Here is a 17511-nt window from a genome sequence, read left to right on the forward strand (position 1 = left end):
AATGTGCAACAACTATTTGTTATTGCACCAACCATGTGCACTCATCCAAGATGTCAAAGGTTGGCAGCCACCATTGTTGAAGAAGAGTTGGAGTTGGCAGCCACCTTTGTTGAAGAAAAGCCTCCATGAATGCCTATAAATAGAGGCATATGCAAGAGAGCAAAATGAGTGAAGAGAATTATGAAAATGTAAAGAGAGTAGAAAGGAAGAGAGAGCTGCAATGGCAGCAGCCTTGCTGCCATTGTAGCAGCTGCAAGTGCAGCAAAGAGAGTTGAGAGTTGAGTATGAGAGGGTGTAATCCTCCTCCTCCATGTATTTGTTTTGTATTCTTTCTCTATCTCTAAATATAGTGACTTCTCCCGTGGATGTAGGCGGTTTTGCCGAACCACGTTAAATATTGTGTCAGTGTGCTTGGCTCTCATATGAGCAAGTATCAGAACATCACCGGTCGGAATTCCCAACATGAACATGGCAGCTTACATGGTCTTTGAAATGCATCAGTCACTTCCAAATGCTGCAACTCATGTGATTGACTGGATTGGAGCTGCCTATGTCCTCACTCTCTTTGGAGTGTTTTGTGCTGATGCTTACCTGGGCCGATTCAGGACCATCATTATTTTCTCTTGCATCTATACAGTAGTAAGAAATCAGGATTTCCCCCTTCATTTAGTTTCCACATGGCCTGTGACCGAGGTAGTGTTTGTTTACGTGGGAGGAATTATTTTTTAAAATATTTTTTATTTAGAAATATATAAAAATAATATTTTATTATTTTTTAAAATTTATTTTTAATATTAATACATTAAATCTATCTAAAAACAAAAAAAAACTAATTTCAAGTCAAAAAAATTAAAATTTTATAAAACATGATTTTTACTACAAAAACAAAGATGTCTTTAAAAGCATGTTTGTTTTTACATTTTATTTATAAAAAATAAAAAAATTTATCTTTTATTTATTTTAAATTAACTTTTTAATATTTTCAAATTATTTTAATGTACTAATATTAAAAATAAATTTTAATAAATAAAAAATGTATATTATTTCAATATATTTTTAAACAAAAATCAAAATAGCAAGTCATCCAGCATGCAGGCGACATAACGTTGAATTGGGCTTCTAATGTTATACAATCAAGGCTCTGTATTCTGTACCTGCAAATCATCTAAATTGGATTCAACATGATCTTTTCTTTAAAAAATCTAGAGCAGTGCTTGAGAAATGAGATTGGCCTAATTTTGCTGCTCGACCGAATTGTGTTTTTGGTCTGAACCGCAGGGAATGGTATTAATGACCCTCTCAGCTTCTATAGACAGCTTACGTCCACCAAAATGCATGGTAAGGCTATGCCCACAAGCAACCGATGGCCAGACAGGGTTCCTCTATGGTGCACTGGCCCTTATTGCCCTTGGAACCGGCGGTATCAAGCCATGTGTCTCATCTTTTGGGGCTGATCAGTTCGACGAGGCAGAGGTGGAAGAAGTGCCAAAGAAATATGCTTTCTTCAACTGGTTCTTCTTTGTTATAAACATGGGTGCTATCTTGGGTATAATAGTCTTGGTATACATAAAAGAAAATAAGGAATGGGCCTTAGGTTTTGGGCTACCTACAGGGGCCATGGTTATTTCTGCCATCATTTTAGCAGCTGGCATTCCTTTTTATCGTTTCCAAAGGCCCATGGGTAGCCCTTTCACCAGGTTTGTTCAGGTCATGGTGGCTTCTGCAAGGAATCATTTGAATGGAGTCCAGGTTCGACATCAAACCGAGATTTACGAGGTTACCAAGGAATCTGATATCAAGGGCTCCCAAAAGCTGTTTCACACCTTACAGTACAGGTAAATTTTTAACAAAGCGTTGTCTAGTTGTCCCCTCCCTGAAATGCTATTGGTCGTGTCTATGTACACAGTCTATAGTCCACTGGTGCTAATTTTAACCATAATCTTGCTTTAGTTTTTGAATTAGAGCTAAAACGCCAACCTTCAACATCAATGAAGTCCAATTCAGTCCCTTGAGATTGTCTTCGAAGATAAGAGTTGATCAGATTTTCATTTGAAGTTCTCATATTTAAACTTGATATCCCACATGTTTAATAAAACTTGATAATGTCGTGTTTAATTATCTTTCATGGATCTATAATTGCTTGATCATGATGTTCAGTCCGGAGTTTTTCCCTTCCAGCTAAAATTCAAGGGACTTGTATATTATGGTGCAGTTTCCTGGACAAGGCAGCGGTTGTGACAGATTCTGAGGCTGACACAGCGAACCGTTGGAGACTTTGCACAGTAACACAAGTAGAAGAATTCAAGTCTTTTATCAGAATCCTCCCAGTATGGGCATCCACAATTGCACTGATCTCCATCTCCTTTGATCAGCTCTCGACCTTCTTCATCAACCAGGCCAACATCATGGAACGAAAACTCAGCTCCAACTTAAAAATTCCAGCAGCTTCTGTCCCTGTTTTCAGTGCCCTCATCCTCGTCCCCATCTACAAAAAAGTAACAGTCCCTATCCTACGTAAACGCACCGGCCACACCCGCGGCATCACATCATTGCAATGCATAGGAGTTGGTTTATTTATTTCCATATTTGCACTGATAGCTGCAGCATTGGTAGAAAAAAAGAGACGCGACAGTCCTAACTCTTCAGGCATGAGCGTGTTTTGGCTGTTTCCACAGTTCTTTTTAATAGGCAGTGCAGAAGTTTTCACCCACGTAGGACAGCTAGAATTTTTCTACGAAGCAGCTGATGGGACAAGAAGTATTAGTAGTGCAGTGTTTCTTAGTGAGATCGGGATTGGAAATTGGTTCAGCACTGCAATAGTTAAGATCATCGAAAGTGCCACTGGGGGAGAAGACAAAGGGTGGTTAAGGAATAATCTTAACAAAGGCGGGCTTGATTATTTCTACTGGGTGTTGACTGTGATTAATGCGGTTAATTTCGTAGTTTATTTGTGCATTTCTGTTGTTTGTAAGAGTAGAGGTGGTGCAGTTGGGACGCTCAGAGAGGAGGGTGCCGTTGACATGGGTGATGATGGTGCATTGATGGAAAATGAGGAGGATACAGTTGAATTCCGAGGTGTGGCCTTATAAGTAATTGCATTTGCTTGATTTGGTTTCTTTCAATGTATCTGCTGCTAACTTGTTTCACTTGAATGTAAGATTTTATAATTTTAGTTTTATTCGTAGCCAATTCAGGTCCTTTTTTTTTAGCCTAAAGTAGATTTTCTAGTATCGTGGTATTTTTTGTTTTTCTAACCACAGATAAAAATTATTTTAATAGTTAAATAGTTTATGTTTTTTATGTCATTCCTATATATAATTATATTTTTAATTTTTAATTATGTAGAAGATTAAATGTCATGTTGAATTTCTATTTATAATAGTATCAATGAATATATATTTAAAAAAAATTGTAATTAAAAATATTTTTTAAAATATAATCATTAAAGATAAGCAATGTCAAACATGTACAAGGGTTTAACTTTTTGGGATTGGGATTTTCTTTAATGATCCCTGGCAGGAAGAGTGATTAGACACGAAATGTTCTTTAGAAGAAGGGAAAAGTTGTTAAAGATTAGTATGGATGCGATTCACATCATGATTAAAAGAAATGCTTTTGGAAAAGTAATATTGCTCCATGATAATTATTTGTGGTATTTGTGGATATTAATTATTAATCATCATCTTTAATGATGTGATCTTGGGATCCGTCAATCCTCCCTTGATCTAACCTAGAATTTTGTCAGTTTGCCACTGTCTTTTAGCCTCCGATTGTAGAAAAGTTCATGTAGTAAAATTGGAGTGCTGAGGACAGGCACTTCCAGCTGGAGGTTGACTAGAAATAGTCTGCGAACTCAGGAGTTGCTACTGCCTGATGGAGGAGCTTCAGACCAAGGAGAGATCAGGAGCTTATATCATATTCTACGCCTTCCCCATATGATAAAATCCTACCCCAAGCCTTCTTCGACAGAGTCGCCTAGAACAGACATTTTAATCTTCATTCAAATGCGTAATTCATCGAAAATAATGATCATTTTACTCGGATTGGGGCTGTGGGGGACCGAGGAACGAGTCCTATACGGATCAACCATATCTAGAGAGTGAGGGTCAACTTCAAGTGCCAAACCCCGATTTTCAACAAAAAAAACTTCAAGTGCCAAACTACTCAGTTACAGCTGAAGATCATGGCTGTGAGTCCAAATTAACCTAGTTTAATTATTAGATAAAATAAGATAGTAAGATTTAAATTCTTTATTACTTGATTATTAAAATTCTAATATCATATTAAAAACTTATATCAATTCAATATTTTGAACTATTAAATAACAGATTGTTTTTCTTAATTTCTTTTAGTTTAAACTAGGTGCGGGTGATTTATGAATATGCTACAAGATTTTTCTAATCTTGGCCTAAATAAAAGTGTAATTACTGAAATTCGAAACCAATAAATACAAGAGAAATGCTCAAGTCCCAAACAAAGCTTAACCATGCCACAACTCAAAAAAAGATTGATCGAATTCACCAGTGATCAGAAGTGGAAAACGTAGTGAAGACTTGGCATGCAAATCTCGCACTCATTTCTTGGAGGTCAATTCTCGCATCCCCTTGTGGAGGACATTAAAATATATTCTTCTTTGTCCTGTATGGACACCAGAGGCTCAACGGCCTAGTCTCTTAATAATGCGGTCGATGTTTTACATGCATATATGACTATACATCATCATGATCGGATAAAATGATCAGTACTTTCCGACCAAAATTATTTTCAACAAGGGCAATGTCAAGACGGCAATATGAAGACGAGCGTGCATGCTTGTAAAATGAAAATGGGTATCAAAATTAGTAAAGTGGGGTCGAATCCATGACGATGATCTTGGAGCATTAGCTTTTTGCAATCTGCATATCTTTATAATTTCGTAAAACAAACCATAATTTAACATATATATAAAGAAAGCACAGGGGATTTCAGGCCTTTAGGGCCACATTAGTGATGATAATCATAATGTCCATCCCCTCAAAATCTCCCTTTTCTCAACCTCCTAGCTACTAACATGAAATGACTGAAACATACGGAAAAAAAAATTAAAAGAACTTCATACACACACAAGCCATCTTAATTAATAGAGCAGTGCCTTCTTTTCTTCTTTTTCATGGGACCTTGGCTCTCCGGCCAACTGTGTGGTTAAGAGTTAAGAGGCTTTGCCAGTCAAACATTTTCTGTTGACGAGGGGAGAAGTGGCTGAGTGAGGGAGGTCTTGATGTGGGTTTGAGCCCTGCTGATTCCATGCTCAGGAGTGGACTGAATGGCAGCCTTTTCCAAAGCCAAGAACTTCTTTTCTTCACTTTTGCCCCATAGGACCAGGTACAATCCTATAATGATCAACACTGCCCCAATGATCCTGTACACACAGAGTCATAACAAACAAAAAAGCATATCCCATCAGGAAAAAAATATTAAATCTATACACACTCCAGTGTGATCAATACTGATCGTTCTCCTGTGCCCTCATCAGCAGTTGTCTGCCCTAGCTCTACCACAGACCCCTGTGACCTTGTCCTTTGGGAAGGAATAAAGAAAAGAAATACCAATAAATGGAAAGGATATTTTGGTCATTTAAACTAGTCAAAGATTAGTTAAAAATCCCAAAAATTATTGTTAATCCTTATGGCTGGGGATAGACGTGGAGCCAATAGAATTCATAATTAAAAAATAATAAATAAAAAAACAAGGGACCTACCCTCCTAAATAGAATTCTTCCCCTAAAGCAATGGAGGCCATAATAGCGACAACAAGAGTCTGAACAGGTTGATAAACAGCCACAAAGACAGGGCCACCTCTGTCAATGCACCATATCTGTACAGCGAAGGCAATCCCTGATGCTACCACTCCCTGCAATTTTCCAACAATAAAAGAAGTTTCTTCCTCACTTCATTTTCAAAACACCCACCACTCTACATTATTGCATAGCCACTTTTAGATCATATCATATAACAACTAGAGAGAAGCTTACAATGTATACGGAGAAGGCTAAAAAAATATAGTGTATCAATAAAGATAAAGGTAGCATATGACTGATCAGCAACTGGGGTTCGCACATGTACAAAGACTACAACAAAGCTACCCTTTTATCTCTGATTTAAGACTTGACAGGATTTTAAAGCCCCCACTGGACTGGACTGGTAGTTTTTTTTTTTCTTAAAATATCTTTAAAAATATATTTTACTTGAATGTTTTATATAGTGTCATTTGATAATTTTAACGTTTTAATATTAAAAATAAAAATAAAATTTAAAAAATTTATTTAAATCTATTTTCAAGCAATCATCCATCGCAGACACTAAAATTCAACAAGCTATTTTTTCATAATTAAAAAAAAAAGAGCAAAAACAGTAACCATGGAAACTTTAAATCAATAAAAATAAATAAATATTTATGTTATAAAGGATTTCATATTAAAAAAATAATAAAAACTGTATTTAATTAGTTATTAAAAAAAGGTGACTAGTGAATAAATATTAAGACCCTTGATTTGATTTATGATCTGACTTGCTCTCGTTGTCATGATTAATGTTCCCCAAACAGAAAAAAACAGGAATACCTAAGTAAGTTCAAGTTAATTAAACTGGCTAATCTCATGCTGTCTATACCATAATGTTCGGTTTAGGAAACTAGTTAACTTATCAGAGCAGGAGACTGAATTATCTCAAAGAGGAATACGGGTCAGATAAATACTAACTGCATAGAGGATAGTGAAGAGTTCTCCACCAGACTGGAAAATCCAAGCCTGTGGGTCTCTCTCCATGAAGGCAGCAATAATCAAGAACTGAATGAGCCCAAAGAAACAGGTGTAAGAGGTGACCGAGAGCCTAGCAGGGTACTTCTTCAGAACTGGTGCCTGCAACACAAGCCAACCAGACCAGGACAAGCAATGGCCGATGAGGTAGATGCAACCAAGGGCACAGCTCTTCAAGCAATGGCCGATGAGGTAGATGCAACCAAGGGTCCAGTTCTTGGCCCTGGCATCTCCAAGTGAAACAAACATAGGTGCGGGTCTGTTTAGATGCGGGGCTGGGCTGTATATGACTGGACCATTATATAGAGTGATCACGGAGGCCCCTGCTACACAGCAGATAGTTCCTAGTACTTTTGCTATTCCATCTCTTCTGTTTATTCTAACTTTCTCTATCCTGCAAAATAAAAGAAAATAACACATTTCACGAAAAGAACTTTAGGTGGCAGAGGAAAACAAAAATGTATGTTTACCCTTGCTGCAGGTTTTTGTGTATACTAAATTAAAAGTTTGATTCGATGTGAGACTAAAGAGAGAGAGGAGAGGTAAGGAAAGGGGGCTTGCCGCAGTAGGGCTGCCATGAGAAAGGTGATGGCAGGGACAGAGTTTTGGATTGCTGATGCGAAAGTTGGAGACGTGTTTTCCAGGCCCAGCAAGTAGAATCCTTGGTTTGCTGTTATTCTGCTCATCACACAGGAAACAAAACACGAAAATGAGTTATAGTTCTCTTTTGGAATCTTGATTTTCTTCCTTTTTTTCAATTTTGAGTTATATATTGAGTCATACCCGACAAGGGCAAGGAGGAAGAACTGGAGGACAAAGTTTAGAGTAAGTGCTGGCCTCTCCTTCCTGAATAAAGAAACGAGAAGAAAATTATATTCCTTAAACGTATACATATATAAAGGATGACTGATGAGAAAATAGGTTAGATTAATGGATATCAGTGCTGTACTTTTCTAGAAAATATGCAAAGGGAAGGAGCAGAAGCAAAGCGATGGTGTTCCTATAAACTGGGAAAACAAGCTTGCTAACTCCCATATTTAGGGCAGCCCTGGAGACCACATGGAAACCAGCATAACCAAACTGCAAGGCCAACATGGCCAGGTGCAGTTGGAATCTTTCAGGAACTGAACACCACATTCTACCTGAAGAGGTTGAACCGCCAACATCAGCCATTGCAAACCAAGACTTGAAAAAACTAGCAATAAAGGGATGGGTTGAAGGAAGACGTGAAGGGGAGCTGTGGAGAGAAAAGGATGAACTGGGGTGGTATAAATAAGTTTGAAGTGAGTGAAAGAAAATGTAAGGTATTGTAACATGGAAGGTAATGGCCCACAAGGGCCCATGGAGGGCCCACATGGGCCCTTAAAAGACGTCACGTCAACTGTTAATAGCCTTCAAATGTTTTTGGTGCCCTCCCAGTCTTTTCTATTCCACCCTCCTTAGCTGACACGACAACCTCTGTTCCACTAGCTTACTATATCAAGAGATAGAGACTGTAGAGAGAGGGGAGGGAGATTATTATTATCTAGCAGGCGAGCTATGTTTTGGCACCATGCCATTAATGATGATAATTGTCAAGGGAGGGAAGAGCCGCCATTGAAAGTAGCGCGCACGAGGGGAGGTGGGTGGTGGTTACCCCATGCGTCCTCACCCCCCGTGAAACCCACCATACTACCCCCACATTTACACGCAGCACTAGAGCTTTACATTTATTGTATTTTTCCACATATTATTTAATATTATTTCTAATTTATGGGTACAGGTGATTAAGACAATCATTTTTTTCAAAAATAAAAAGAAAATCATTCGTATCATTAATTGACCTACAATTTTTTTTATCTTGTTATTGATGTTTAGAGACCATATTATATAGAACAGTCTATTTTTCTATTTGATAAGGCAGATCCTTTATTTTTATTTAGAAAAATTACCTTGACCCTTTGTTTACCTTACACTATTCTCTTAGAAATTACATTTATATTCTATAGTTTATAATTTGATAATATTTACATGCACGTGCAAAATAATCAACAAAAAAAATAAATTATTTAAAAGATTGCCATTATATTTCAATTAATATTTAAAAAATATTAACCCATACAATGTTAAAATAACTTATTTATTTGATAGAGGATTAATTAGAAACTAAAATAACTTCTCAATTTCATCTAATTTATTTGATAGAGGATATTGAAATTTTTTCGTTAATCAAGAAATTTTTTTGTAATTTTCAAAACAATTAAGGTAAAGTGTAATATTAGAGTAACTCTAGGATGCTTAAAATATTTTTATTATTTTTTATTATATATCCACTCTTATGGAAGCCATTTGCATACTGACGTGCCTTGATCAACACTTTAGGTTTATTTTTTGGTATAGATATTGGATATTTATGAACCATTTTGAAACCGCAAATGATAAATAATAATAAGAAGAAATATAAGAAAAAGTTTCAAAATAACTGATTCATTAATGCATCCTAACCCTTGATATAGAATCTAATGGTGGATTCCACAAATGTGATACTTAACCCTTGGTTACGAAGTTTTTTTTTTAAGATAATATTATTTATTTTATTATTTAACATGCCCTGCTATTTCAAGCACATTAATCCCTTATCAGTTATGATCCGGCTCGAAACCAAGAATCTGAACGATGCCACAAGTGATTCTGAAAAAACCAGATGGCTATCCAGTAGCATAGACTGTGCAAAAGATTAATCCACGAAGGAATTAAAGAGGAAAACTTAAGCAATTAAAATCTCCAATTTGACTTGTTAAACAATCTCCTTAGCTACTAGACCGAGATTCTTGATAGGCGAAGCCTCCTTTGAATTTAGATGCAGGTCCACCATTGTTAGAAAGAAAGGGTGGGAAATGTTTATCACTTTGGGTAAAGCACCGTAGTATAGAAAAAAGTAGCTGCCAACAGGAGGAATCCCACTTTTTTGTTCGCGATCCTTTTTATTTAATTAGTAGCTTGAACAAGATACAATTAGGAGAATTAAAGTGTGAATTATGATTAGTTTTATAAGAGACTGATCCTGCTCTCAAGGGACCTAATGAAGTATTTCCACTAAGGTTCCCACTCTCAAAGGTTGCTCTGATGTGGGCTGTGTTCTGCGATCAACTAGCCTTGCTTTAAGAGACATGCTGCCCCCCCTCCATTGATCGAGAACGCCATCATTCTAAAATTCAAAAGAAGGGGCCCTGCCCAGTAAGAATATATTAAGCCTTTTCATCTTTAGAAAGTGTTTCTAGCTGACACAGAATGCTTTTATTATAAGCTCATTTGTACGTATGCATAGCGTATAATAATGACAGTCGGGTCTTGCAGGAGAAGAGGTTGTCTGACCCGGCCGGCATGAACCCGCCGGACACCACCCTGACCATTAATTCCAGTTGTGATCTTGATTGCATTTTCCCACCTTCATTAATTCTCTTTTGGGTCATATAAGTAGATGCCTGGCAGCGAGAGTAGATATTGCTCGGTCTTCAAAGCCAGTGTGTTTGCCCGGTCTAGGTCCAAGTCGACTCGATCAGTTGACTCAAGCTTAAATTAATTAAACACATTACATTTTCTCTTCCTTTCATTTAAAGTAAAGGGAAAAAAATTTGACATAATAATGATACTTCTATAGTGATGTTTATCTTAATAGAAAAAGGTTAAGAAACATGGGATTTCATTTTTCTCTTTAATTATCAACCTTTATTTGGTTTTTGGAGCAGAAAGCAAGAGATCCCAAATATTCAGAATGGTAGGGGCATTTGGCAAAGCACAAACTAGAAAAGAGTGTAGTGGACTTTCATTTATCCATGATTCTTCATAGACATAGAAAAAAGTTGAAAGATCCTGCCTAAAAAAATCATAAGGGAGAATATCCGTACTTGGAGGCCATTGATTAAAGAACTTGTTGATCATGGAAATTATCTTCTTGAATAAAAATCATGCTTTAATACACCAATACTAATTTATTTTTCCAATCAAACTATATAAATATGGACTATTCAATGAGGAGAGTAAAGATCCATCAGAATTTTAATGTTATAATATAATTTGGGATTTGAAAAAAAAAACCCATTGATTAGTTTATGGTTAGTGTTTATTTTGCCTTGTGATATTTTTTTATAGTTGCAATTTAAAAAAATTAAAATTATAAAATTATAAATTATAGTTTTTTTTAACTAACGTTTCAAGAGAGTATTTTTTGTATAAAATTATCATGTATATTAATTAACTAATTAATTTTAAATACGTAATTGGAACAAAATAAAGAATGCCCCACATAAATAAGCATAGCCTTCATGGTTAAAAAAGAAATACTTCGCAAGAGATACCTAAGATTCTTCTTCTTCAATTTCTTCTTCTTTTTCTATGGTGACACCAAGGGTGACTCTACCAACATTACATGTGCTTATTGAGAGGTAGGGTGTGGTCCGAAATCGTATCACAGGGTAAGCTTGAAATCCCTGTCCAAGAAACCATGCGGTGCTTGCTTCAACTTTCGTTAAACTTCATCATCAGAAGTTGATTAAAGATTTGTTATCAGTTTTGGCTAGCCATTGATGACATCTACAGTTTAGCTTCCGACAAGATATTGTATAGAACAAGACTCAGATTTATATTAGCTTACCACGGGAAATTATTGGTGTTTGTGGGAGTCAAGCGGGGCCTGTTCTTGACCTTCTTCTCTATTAGCGTAATCAACTCACCTTAAATAGTACGGACCTGCTTAATTATGAGTTCAGGCACGCACGGTTCTCCTTGCTGCATGTTATTATCCGTTATGATACACGTTAACTTTTTTTTTTTTTTAGGAATATTATATCCATGTTAACTCTACTATAAGCTAAGTTTTTCAATTAGCCTTTTTAAATTTCAGTGTAGTATCAAATAAAAAAATTGTAAAAAACGAGAGTTATATATATTTCAATATATTTTGGATGGAGTAATAACCCCAATAAAAAATTATTTAGCATTTTAAATAATAATATAAATGAGATTTTATTTAATAGTTTAAGTTTTAAAATTAAAATATTTTTTTTATTATGATATCAGAACTTTATTAATCAAATAGTCATAAGTTTAAATCTAACAACTCTTATTTTATTTAATAAAAATTAAATACAAGATAGTGTGGATTAATTTTTGAAAACTTTAAGTTTAAAAATCTTTCAATTAAAAGAATATGTTAAAAAATAATATAAATTATATTTTAAAATTTCACACTTTTAAATTAAAAAGTTTTTTTATACTAGATCCATTGAATTAAAAAGTTTCTTTGACATGAAATACATAACCAAGCTCTAAGTATTAATGTCATGGAGATTATGAAGGCGATTTAATTTTATTGGTGGCTATTACCTTTAATTTCATCTTTTAAAAAAAGAATTTGATCCGTTATTATCAAATAAATATGATACATAGTATGTGCTTAAACTTCCATGTATCAATAAGCATTTATTCTTAAATTGTTATGCTTAGATTGTATAATTTGTTTCTCAACATTATCACTAAGAGTTTGAAATATACACACACACACACAAATAATGTTCTTTTTAAAAGAAAATACTAGAAATAATTTATTTAAAATCTAAATAAAAAATAATTTAGTTTCAAAACTAAAATAATAATTTAAAAAATATATTATTTTATTTTTTATATCAAAATATAAAAATTATTCAAAAACAAAAGCTACTGTGAAAACAAACATGTACACAGAAATAACATGAAAGAACAACATTAGTCATGTAATTAAGTAGATTAAGAGGGGGGTAGCGTAATCAACAAGCCCATATATATATCAAGTTTTAAACGGCCATGATTAAGACATTAGAGATGAGAGCATTGAATTTTAACAGGACTGATCATGAACTAGTTGAATGAATCTTGAACCATTTCCCTCACGCCCTAACATCATGTTGAGCACTTTGTGGACAACGTTTCCCGTTAATCAATTTGCATGGGCAACGTTGCCTTGATAATTCCGATGATTCATCAATATCAAATTGATTGCTCATGCTATGTCACCTTCAGTGTGCCTGTTCTCTCACCATTAATTAACATTTGGTTACATTCAACAGATCTAGAGATCGTTCATTTTAGACCCATCGAGTTCAACTAGTCTTTCACCTTAAAGCTTACAAAGCTGCCTCTTATCCTGCAGGCAGGGGCCAGTAGCTGAATTTATGTTCAAGGTTCTGAGAAAAAAAAAGAAGAAGAAGAAGAAGAAAAAAAGTGAGTTGAGTCTTAATATTTTATAATTTTATGAATTAATATATATTTAACATGTCAAAATTAAAATTTAAAAATTAATAAACTTGGTCAAATGCGTTCAAATTCAGTAAAATTGAATTGATTTTACTAGTTTTTAAAAAATATAAATTATTATGGTAATTTTGTATCTTAATATTTTTATTGTTTTAAATTTATATCTTGCAAAACTTGATTTTGACTATAATTATTATAATTTTTTTAACTATATAAGTTATTTATAGATTTCATTTCCGTAAAATTAAAATACATATTTATTTTTCACAATTTTTTATGTAAACTATTAACATATTAATTGATATATTACTTTGTTTTAACTAGCAAATATATTGAATAAAAATTATAAATTGGTATACTTGACCCTTGCGGTCTATCAAAATTTTAAGGGATTTATTTTTTGTAAATGATGAAATAAGTAGGCTGATATGTCCAAGAGAAATTAGTACGAAAAAAGTAAAGGTGTTTGATTATATATTTAACATGTCAAAATTAAAATTTTAAAATTAATAAACTTGATCAAATGCGTTCAAATTCAGTAAAATCGAATTGATTTTACTAGTTTAAAAAAAATATAAAATTATTATGGTAATTTTGTATCTTAATATTTTTATTGTTTTAAATTTATATCTTGCAAAACTTGATTTTGACTATAATTATTATAATTTTTTTAATGATATAAGTTATTTATAGATTTCATTTCCGTAAAATCAAAATACATATTTATTCTTCACAATTTTTTATGTAAACTATTAACATATTAATTGATATATTACTTTGTTTTAACTAGCAAATATATTGAATAAAAATTATAAATTGGTATACTTGACCCTTGCGGTCTATCAAAATTTTAAGGGATTTATTTTTTATAAATGATGAAGTAAGTAGGCTGATATGTCCAAGAAGTAGAGAAATCAGTATGAAGAAAGTAAAGGTATTTGAATTTTTTTATTGTTTATTTTAATTGAGTTATATTGTTAATTATTATTGGATTGAAATTATTAATATAAAATTTGTTAAAATATATTACTTATAATTTTATAATTTGAATTTATTATTTAAGTTTATATGATATATTTTGTACCGTGTAAAAAAAATATTTTTAACAATTTTATTTCTGCCCCTGCTGTTGGAAATTTATTAGGATATATTTAAAAATAACGTAAACTAATAAGGGCTATAGAGTATAGTTAATTATTTGAGGATGCAAAGTGTAGATATTTTCAAAAACATGCCTTCAATTGAAGGGTATATTTAAAGATTATGTACGTCTAGGATTAATACAAGAACATTATCCAATTTTGGGGATGCCATGGTCCCTCCTGAGTCCTGGGGTTGAAAAACGTGGTAAGGAAATTCATTCTATTTTTATTTTAGTATCGCCTTGTACATGGTGAATAAATTATTATTTAGTCTCTTTTTTATAATTTTTCATGAAAACCATAAGATAGTTCCGGAGATGACTGTTTACTTTTTTTAAAGTCCAAACTGCCCTTTTAAAATTCTCTTTTGGTTTCGTTTTTAGGAGGAAAAATTGAGAATTTTAACTAGAAAATATTAGAAATTGAAGATAAAACTAAATTGTAACTAATAAATGAATACCCTTCAATGTTATTATTATTATTTTTAATATTAAAACGGCTAATATTTTATATTATTTTTTATATATTTAAAAAAAACTGAGTAGATTAATGTGAAAATGTTGAACCAAATTCTAGATTTTCGATAGTTCTTCTTCCAGAGGGTCTTTCGGCTTTTCTGGGAGATGTACAGTAGAAACTCGCCTTTCCACAAAATAAAAGTTAAAACACATAATTGAACATCAATATTGTGAAGGCATGAGTGAAGAAGACGGGAGAGAGAACAGTGGAGGTACGATGTAGACTGTTAATACAGTGAAAGTGCTTTGACGTTTTCATTTGCAAAAGCTTACGCGAGTACCCTGTCCTGTGCCCTTGATTTATGTGTTCCAAGTCCATGTACACCGTCAATTCTCTAGCATTCAAACAGCATGTCTTGTGCCTGAATTTCTTTGCCTGATATGATATTTGAACGACAGGCTGCATGCACCTTGCGACTAATTAATGGATCAAGTTGCTAATTTAGTTAACAGGCCCCCCCCACCCCCCCTAATGCTGTGAGAATTCAAGAGAAAATCTGGTAAACTCTGCGTGTAGTTCCTCGGACACGGTCCTGATGTGCCGATATATTCCTGAATTGTGAGTCCGAATCAAGGGCATGTTCTGATGCGGTAATTCTGGATGCGGCAACATCTTTAATCCCTTTTAGTATTGGTTTTTTTTTTTTTTCCCTGCTGCTGCTACTTATTCTTTTTGTTGTAGTTGCTTATTCACAAAAATCTTCTTGAGAATGACTAAATTCCAGGTTTTGTTTTCTTATTCTTATCATTTTTTAATAATTAAGACTAAATCTAATAAATAAAAAGGTTAGAAAATAATAAAATTAAAAAAAAATCTAATTTCATAAATTTTTTCAAATAAATTAATAATAATTAAAATAATAAAGACTAAATCTGACAGATAAAAAAATTAAAAATTAATTTTATGAATTATTTTAAATAAAATAAATATAATAAAAAAATAAAGATTAAATCTGATAGATAAAGAAATTTAATTACAAAAAATAAGAGAAAAAAATAAAGATCAAATCTGATAGATAAATAAATTTAATTAAAAAAATAAGAGAAAAAAAATAATAATTAAAAAAATGATGACCAAAAGTTTATATAAAAATTAAATTTTAATAGAAAAAATTAAAGAGAAAAAAAGATTCAAAACAGCATATATAACAATTAAAAAATTAAGAATCAAATTTAACATAATCAATAAATAACAAGATTTTTTTGAGTTTTTTTAAAAATATTTTCTGCAGAAAATAAATAAAAAAGTATTTTATTAAAAATCAGACTAAATCTACTTTTGATTGAAAAGTATTATTAATTAATTATTTTTTTAATAGTAAATAAATATTAAAAAATAAAAAATAATTTTTAGAAAATCACAACGAAATGAAAAAAACGAGGAATTATAACCAAACCAGCTTCCATCCTTTGGAAAGATCCCTCTAGCTTTATGTGGGTGGCTCTTTCCTGGTTTTCACACACTAGCAGATAAACGCACTAGTGATTCTTTATTGCTTTTGTTTGGCTCTTTAGGCACATAAAGTGAATCCACCCACCACCATATCACAATCAAAGAGGTTAAGACATAGTGATATTTGGTGAAAATAGTTTCAAATGCTTTTTTCAACACCCAACATGATTGGATAGATTCGATTAATCACAAAAATTGCGTGTGATATGGTCCATTGAATTCAAATTAATAAAGGGTTTTTGTACCCCATACGAAAAAAACTAATAAAGGTTTTGATCAATCTTTTATGCATTGATTTCTGTCGTTAAATCCCTCCTTTCTTACTGCAAATCTTTATTTGTGATTTAAGGCATCAAGAGACATCAAAATTGACTAGCTTGTTCATCTGCGTGGCTCTATCCTGCTTTTCGGCTTCTGCTTAGCTTTACTTCTACAAATCGATAAATTTGTCAGATAAAAAGATAATCTTCTTAGAATGACACCTAAAGCACTAATTAAATACCATATCAACAGAACCATATGTTGGCTTTGGTTTTGTCTGCTGAACGAATGCAATCAAACATCACAAACACGACTTCAATCAAACTATCAAGATGAAGGGAACCCCCAGCCACTGCTTATGAATCTGTATCTATGCCATATATTTAAACCAATGGTGTTACACCAGCACGCGCCTAAAGGAATGAGAAGATGCTCTCCATAATTTTAGTCCTGCCAGGAATTATGTGCACGAGTGATGATCAGATGTGGTGCTTGAAAGCCAGTTCTGAGAATACACGGTGCTTGGAGGGGAGAGTTATGGAAGGAAAGGCAAACAACAGCTTGGGAAAGGAAAACCCACCATCCAATATGCAATATTTTTCCTTTCAAAGCCGTCAATTTTATGCAACCTTAAGTTCATCAAGATCAATCTTTCCTCATCTAGCCCACAACTTGCCGGACATCAGATAGTGGAGTTGGTAGAGCAGTCAATTCCAATAGTTGCCGGACATCAGATAACATTATGGAACAAGTAAATCCCTGGGCTAAACAAAATATCAAGAGCCATAGAGACAATTTTCACATTTCACACATATACACATGAACAAGCACAAACAGAAATTCATAGCTTGTGTATTTGCTAGGTCAGTCAATCCCAATAGTTGCCAGACGCCAAAGAGCGTGGGGAGCAAGTAAGTCCCAGGGTGAAACAAAATATCAAAATCTTCACATTGTTATATCCAATAATAACTAGGAGTACACAAGCCTGGTGCAATTTGACTCAGGGTCTTCTAGCAAAACAAAAACACAGGAATGACAATTCAGATAAAAAGTGTCATGCTTACCTTGTAGGGA

At 33.4% G+C, this 17511-nt stretch overlaps 2 protein-coding genes and 1 long non-coding RNA gene across 3 annotated transcripts; 1 reads left to right on the top strand and 2 right to left on the bottom strand.

Annotated features, from left to right (window-relative positions):
• The first annotated feature begins 469 nt into the window (after window positions 1-469).
• On the top strand, window positions 470-3176 carry LOC105128799 (protein NRT1/ PTR FAMILY 8.2-like). Its single transcript, XM_011030625.1, has 3 exons — window positions 470-639; window positions 1279-1835; window positions 2213-3176. The coding sequence occupies exons 1-3, from the start codon at window positions 481-483 to the stop codon at window positions 3087-3089; spliced, it is 1593 nt and encodes a 530-aa protein (XP_011028927.1). The 5' UTR covers window positions 470-480; the 3' UTR covers window positions 3090-3176.
• Window positions 3177-4880: 1704 nt separating this feature from the next.
• LOC105128806 (protein WALLS ARE THIN 1-like) lies at window positions 4881-8046 on the bottom strand. Its single transcript, XM_011030632.1, has 6 exons — window positions 7743-8046; window positions 7577-7639; window positions 7355-7471; window positions 6737-7187; window positions 5738-5889; window positions 4881-5398 (listed from the first exon to the last, which is right to left on the bottom strand). Exons 1-6 carry the CDS (start codon window positions 7964-7966, stop codon window positions 5206-5208), a joined length of 1200 nt encoding a protein of 399 aa, XP_011028934.1. The 5' UTR covers window positions 7967-8046; the 3' UTR covers window positions 4881-5205.
• An 8575-nt stretch (window positions 8047-16621) lies between these two features.
• LOC105128807 (uncharacterized) lies at window positions 16622-17472 on the bottom strand. The gene is made up of 2 exons (XR_842951.1): window positions 17018-17472; window positions 16622-16887 (listed from the first exon to the last, which is right to left on the bottom strand). It is a non-coding gene; the product is annotated as an uncharacterized LOC105128807 (long non-coding RNA).
• Window positions 17473-17511: the final 39 nt, after the last annotated feature.

This window comes from Populus euphratica, unplaced genomic scaffold (genome assembly GCF_000495115.2).
Source record: "Populus euphratica unplaced genomic scaffold, PopEup_1.0 scaffold11.1, whole genome shotgun sequence".
Classification (NCBI taxonomy): Eukaryota; Viridiplantae; Streptophyta; class Magnoliopsida; order Malpighiales; family Salicaceae; genus Populus; species Populus euphratica.

Bases quoted from the DNA above. Each gene is read 5' to 3' on its own strand.
- LOC105128799 (XM_011030625.1), top strand. From the start codon at position 481: ATGGTCTTTGAAATGCATCAGTCACTTCCAAATGCTGCAACTCATGTG. The intron at 640-1,278 runs GTAAGAAATCAG...TCTGAACCGCAG, and splicing joins TCTCTTGCATCTATACAGTA to GGAATGGTATTAATGACCCT. The intron at 1,836-2,212 runs GTAAATTTTTAA...ATTATGGTGCAG, and splicing joins TTTCACACCTTACAGTACAG to TTTCCTGGACAAGGCAGCGG.
- LOC105128806 (XM_011030632.1), bottom strand. From the start codon at position 7,966: ATGGCTGATGTTGGCGGTTCAACCTCTTCAGGTAGAATGTGGTGTTCA. The intron at 7,640-7,742 runs GTACAGCACTGA...TTCTTTATTCAG, and splicing joins TTTGCATATTTTCTAGAAAA to GAAGGAGAGGCCAGCACTTA. The intron at 5,399-5,737 runs GTAGGTCCCTTG...CTGTGTGTACAG, and splicing joins GAAGAATTCTATTTAGGAGG to GATCATTGGGGCAGTGTTGA.